This window comes from Saimiri boliviensis, chromosome 1, assembly GCF_048565385.1.
Source record: "Saimiri boliviensis isolate mSaiBol1 chromosome 1, mSaiBol1.pri, whole genome shotgun sequence".
Classification (NCBI taxonomy): domain Eukaryota; kingdom Metazoa; phylum Chordata; class Mammalia; order Primates; family Cebidae; genus Saimiri; species Saimiri boliviensis.
This window is the reverse complement of record NC_133449.1, coordinates 9,701,600-9,707,599: the sequence shown is the minus strand read 5'-3', so window position 1 is coordinate 9,707,599 and position 6,000 is coordinate 9,701,600. Positions and strand designations below refer to the sequence as shown.

Genomic DNA, 6,000 nt, shown 5'->3' with positions numbered 1-6,000 from the left:
GACAAAAAAACTTTGTTCCAGTACGGGGAACATTCTGGCAAAGGAAGGCAAATGGCAAACAATAAGCACAATCATCAAGTAAAATAGATACCAGGTTAGAGTGATAAATGCGGTGGGGAAAAAACAGCAGGTGAAGGAGGCTGGAGAGTAGCGGTGGAGGGACCCAGCAGCACTTGTCCTTCTCCCTGGAGGGGACTTGTTACGTGCTCCAGATTGTTGGCCCCCCAGTAATGTTATTGAGGCAGCCCCTGAATTTTTGCAGGGGTTGTATTCCACCCTTTGACGTCCATGTAACTTCCTGACGCTGTCTGGGGGAGACGCTGCCTCCTGCTCTCCAGGTATCTCCTGCACCCTCAGCAATGGGAAGGGCTGACTGACACCCTGTGGGCTGGAAAGGTGACCACAGTTGCTGCAGACCAGACCCCTCACACAGTGAATACCAGGCTGAGGAATCCAGGAGAGCCCCCGAGGCGGGGCACTGAAGGTGTATTGTTGGCCCTGCCAGCTGCAAGCGAAGTGCTTCTGATTAATTTTAATAGGGAGATAAAAGTATTTGCTAACAACAGCAATCCTGACACTCAACCTTCAACTCTTCTTGTTATTAACACCACCAATATCCCATGAGGCTCATAAAACGAGTCTTCCTGGAAACATGACTAAAATTGAGCAAATGTCGCCCACATGACTTTCAGCAACAGAAAACTAAGAGTCAAAGACGTTTATTACCTAAATGCTTACATTTGCTCTCAACATTACATAACCTCGGCAGGCCTCTGTAGGACCTTCAGCTATGGTGTAATTTGAGGTCAATGGCCGGGGGACAGATCTCGTATCCGTTATGAGTGAATCAGGGAGCTACCGCAGGGTTTTGAGCAGAGTCCCGACTTATAGTTCAGAAGAATCATCATGGCCGCTAGATTAAGAATAAAAGAAGGGCCCAGGGGTGAAAACAATGAGTCCAGCTGGGTTACTGCAAAGGTCCAGGCGAGAAAGCCATGCACAGTGGTACACCTGAGTCCCTGATAATTCTACCTACTGGTCCTACTCTGTGGCCTACTGGTCCAAATCCAGCCCTGACTGATTGCTGGGCATGTAATGTCTAAAAACACTCCCTGCTGATGTTTTGCAAGTGACTGCATTATTTGAAGGCAGTTCTTAATGGTTAACTAGTCATTTTATCAATATAGAATCATTCCCTGAGCATCTACTATGTAATCAGCATTAGGTTTGGTGCCAGAGAGCCAAAGCTGACAAAGACACCAAAGCCTGCTCTCCAGGAAATGACAGGCTGCGAAGAAGGCCGCAGGTGTCTGTCAGCACCTGGAGCTTCGAGAGCGGGGAGGGAGTGCCAGGCTGAGGAACCAGGGGTAATGCCCTGCGGAGGCTGGGGAAAAGGCAAGTTTTGATGCAAAGGTAAGTCCTGAGAAGGCAAGGGGTAAAGGAAATCCATGGAGTGAGGAGGGGCTCCCAGGATGAGGATGCCTGGCTGCATTTCCAGGCCTCCTGTGTGGAGCAAGACTCTGGAACGACTGAGTGAATGGGAACCCAGGCTACAGGAGAATCTTGACTTTGGCCCAAGGGTTACTGTGAAAAATCCAGATGTCCCAGGAGCCCTATCAGGGAGTTTACTTCATTAATTTGATCATGTATTCATTAAAAATATGTTTTAGTGTCTATAATATTTGGGCCCTGGATTACCCTGGAATATGCTCAGAACGCCTGTTTTAGAAATTCTGATGATTTAAACATTGGTGGATTTTTTTAACTAAATATATTTTGTTAGGCTTTTAAACACTAAAAATACAAAGATTTTTGTATGAAAGATTTAGGTATGAAAGCATTTACCTTCAGCTTTAGTGGTTAAATTTTAGTAAGAATTGAAAAATCTTTCAGGGATCTTGACTTAACAATTACGTGGATCATTTCAGACATCAGTGAGAAAAAGTTAACATGAAGGAAACAACCTAACCATACACATTAAGAGAGAAGGAGAAAGTGCTGGCAAGAGATGCTTCTCAGCTCTCATGTTTTACTGACCAACGAAAAGATAAAGTCAGATTGAAAAACAGGAAATGACATATTACGAAATAGACATATAAAATTTAATCCCTTTGTTTTAAAATACATCTTCAATGATACAATTGAAAATAATACACAAAATCAATTTCATAAAAAATATAAAATAGTTGTATGACCCATATCCCGTCTCTTATCTTAGAAAATCAGCAATTTAGTTCCCATACTTCATTAGAGTACTTTAACCCAAGACTGTAACTACCAGTCCTACGTACGCAAATGACCCAGTCTAGCTCCCTGAACCTAGATACCCGTGACTTTGTTATAAAATTATATAGTTTAGTATTTTTATATATTTAAATGTGTACAAAATGTTCCCCTGCCACAGTAATGTATTTTTATAAATTCATGAATGTTTTCTAGAATTGTTAACATACAAGATAATCAAAGCACCAAGGATCTGAAGCATGATAAAATAATCATTTCTCCAAACAGAGATGACAACTCCATTTTGAGCTGTATCACTTGGTACACAACACTTGCAATATGTTTGATGTAATTACTGTGTTTCTTCTAAGTACATCTGACTGATACTAGCATAACAAAAGATGTGAATTGCAATAGTGTTTTTCTTTTACTTCATTTGTTAAACAGTACAGAAATCCAAGTAACAACATTCTCAATAGCAAACAATCTGTCATTTGAGAAAGTTTTGCTATGCTACAAAATGACTGCTTGTGTCTGGAAAAACACAGAGAACAAGGTTTTTAGTTGGTTCCACTAAGCACAGTATTCTATCTGCTTGGTATACATTATCAAAAATAACTTAACCTTTGTCTAGGGAAAGTCTTTAAGGTAGATCTTACTGCATATCTTCACTATATGTACACAGACACCACATTTATATATTATATATTTATATAAGACATGTATGTACACATTTACAGACCTTCAAAAATATATTGCACTTATATACAATGCAGCTTTATCGTAACTGATTTCATACTGTAACCCATTAAAATTCTTCATGAGAAAGGCAGTTGATATGTCCAAGAAAGTCGCAAAGGAAGATTTCAGTAACGTGCCCTGTTTAGTAAACATTTGGTGGAGAATGAGAGGGTTATAAGGGAGAGAGGGCTCACCCTTTACTCTTCAGGTTCGCTCCCACTAACCTGAGGCAGTGGAGTTGTACTGAATTCAGGCAAGGGCACATAATACTTAAAGCCAAGCCTTCACCTTCTCTGACTTCTGCTGACCTCAGGCCAACGACACTGTAGGCACAAGGCAGATGTCCCAATATTTTGATAAATAACATAGCAGATATCCCAAAGCTTCTTAGAGACTCTGTTAACTCTTAGAATAAATTTTTCAGTTTAAATCCTGTATATATCAGGAAATTCAAACATAATGGCACATGGATTTCTCTTTCATCTGAAAAACGCCAATGCAATAGGTTAAATGCTACCACCGAGCCAGATACAGCCCCACTTCCAATCTGCAAGGAAACCCTTCCCTCGACATAGACCTGTGCTGGTGAGATGACTGACTGGGGTTATCTGCACTTGCCAAACCGTAAGATTTAGAAACACCTGCACTGAACTCCTGGGGAGCTGTGGCTCACGAGCCTTTAGATCTCAGTCAGGGTGAGCTTGTACGACCCCCCGGCTTCTTCAATCTGCAGCTGGAAGGTGTCCTCATTGGAGTAATGCTTCACAATGTTGTCGTCCATGTTCACCAGGATCCTGGATGGGGAAAGACAAGACAAACCAACTTCACCTCCCCTTGGCTCTGGAGTCAGGCCTAGATTTAACTGTTAGCTCTCCCACTTACTAGTTGTGGCATGTGAGGCAAATTATAAATCTCCTTAAGCCTCAACTTCCTCGTCTATAAAATGGGGATAATAATAGTACTCATCTTATAGGACTGTTGAGAGAATTAAGTGAGGAGGAAATCAGGTGATATATTTATATCACAGCACATGGGAAATGAAATATATTAGCTTATTTGTGGCTATCATTTCTGGCATATATTTAATAGTAGTTACTTGGTAAACGGTACTTGGCTCATACTTGTGATCCCAACACTTTGGGAGGCTAAGGCAGGAGACTCACTTGAGCCCTGGAGTTTAAGACCAGCCTAGATAACATAGCAAGATCCCTTTTCTATAGAAAAAATTTAAAAACTAGCTGGATGTGGTGGCATATGCCTGTAGTTCCTGCTACTTGGGAAGCTGAGGTGAAAGGATTGCCTGAGCCCAGGAGTTCAAGGGTACAGTGAGCTACGATTGCACCACTGTAACTCCAGCCTGGGCGACAGAGTGAAACCATCTCTAAACGAATAAAGCAAAAGTACATCAATAACATTAACTTACATGGTGTGAAGCCACAGCCCCCTGACAAACTACACACTCCAGCAGGTTAGCCTCAAAGTTTAAATGAACTACTATTATCAAACAAAAAATAAAGAATAAGAAAACAAAAATAAATGAACTACTAAGTCCAACTCTTTCCACTAGAACCATCTAGAAATTTCCCATTAGTATTTGTTTTAAAACTAAGACAAAAAATTCTCATGCTAGCCCCTGCTTATCCATGCCAAATATCACAGGCAGGCAAAAAAAGAACGAAAAATACTAATTTCTGGACAAAGCAGCAACGTGAAATAACTGGGAAATAGGATCCTGGGCAGGAAGGTAGAGCAAGGCACGGGCTGCAGAGGCAGCGGATATGAACTGCGGCGCCAACAAGCCTGCCGAGCTCTGCCCCTCAACTGCCTGTCTATAAACTATGAACAACAAGCCCTAAGACCAACTCGGAAAGAAGCCGCGAAGACCAAGTGCAGCACCATGGACGTGCCCAACCCAATGCCTGGCTCCAACAGCTCCACACACAGAGGGGCTGCCCTGGCCATCCTCAGTGGCACTGGTCACGCACCCTGGGGTATGGAGCCATGGCACTGCTGCCAGGCATGTGGAGGGCAAAGGTGACTTAGAAAAGCAATCCACGAAGATCTCCTCAAGCCAGATCAATTTTTGTTTTAAGTAATTTCGTATATAATTTAGAAAAGCCACATTCTAGCACCCAGGTTTCTTTGGCTCCTTGTGGACTGGGCATAATGCACACGTCACACGGGCACAGGGGATATGTCCCTGGCATAGGGGTGTGTCACACTGGCACTGCGGAAGGGGTGGGGATCAGCACTTGCTGAGGGACGAAGGATGCAGTGGCTGCTTACCCCTTTTTACACTTCTTAAATATTTTCCCAATCTTGTCATGAGGAACATCATACTTGTCTGAGATCTAAAGAGGAAAAAAGAAAAATTACGAAACCCTGTACTAAGGCTTTAGAAACCAAACAGCAACATATATATGTATATATGTGTGCAGTCACTCAACTTTGTTTTTCAAAAATCAGACACAAAGACATGGAAAAACCCCAGCTCATGTGCTGGGCCTCTGCCTCTCCTCAGCCGGCTGCCCCCTGTAATGAGCTACTCTGTGTAAACTCTGGCTGTCTTCCTTTTGGGGCCCAGAGGCTATTTTTAAAGAGAATGAGTGAGTTCCTCCAACGACAAATAGCTGATTTACTCCAGATCCAATACTTGATTCACACTTGTCATCCAGACCATTCTCAGGCTGGCATTGCCAGCTTCACCTCAAGCCACAGAGCAAAGCTCAAGGGGGCACTGAGAAACAGAGCATCAGATGACGAACCTGCAGATCCCGCCAATCTTCCAAACACATGTTTCAGACCAGACCCCAGCTCCGAGTTCTCACCACATAAGCCCTTTTTCTTTTCTGTACCAGTGGATAATACTTTGTATGTTATGAAATGAAAGATCCTGTCATGAATTCCTTGTGAGCCATGAACAGTTACGCTGGCACAGTAACTCTCCATCCTCTTGGCTCTCCTCTCTCCCTGTAATCAGGGTTTGCATGATTCTTTTTTTTTTTTTTTTTTTTTTTGAGACAGAGTCTTGCTCTC

At 42.6% G+C, this 6,000-nt stretch overlaps 1 protein-coding gene across 1 annotated transcript in view; it reads right to left on the bottom strand.

Moving 5' to 3' along the window:
- Positions 1–1,180: 1,180 nt before the first annotated feature.
- The window catches only part of GRHL1 (grainyhead like transcription factor 1), a 54,322-nt gene continuing 49,502 nt past the window's right edge, over positions 1,181–6,000 (bottom strand). The window contains exons 15-16 of the mRNA XM_039462368.2: positions 5,251–5,315; positions 1,181–3,758 (exon numbers count right to left, since the gene is read on the bottom strand). Coding sequence (XP_039318302.2) covers positions 3,644–3,758; positions 5,251–5,315 — 180 coding nt within the window. The 3' untranslated portion in view covers positions 1,181–3,643. The remainder of the gene's footprint in view (positions 3,759–5,250; positions 5,316–6,000) is intronic.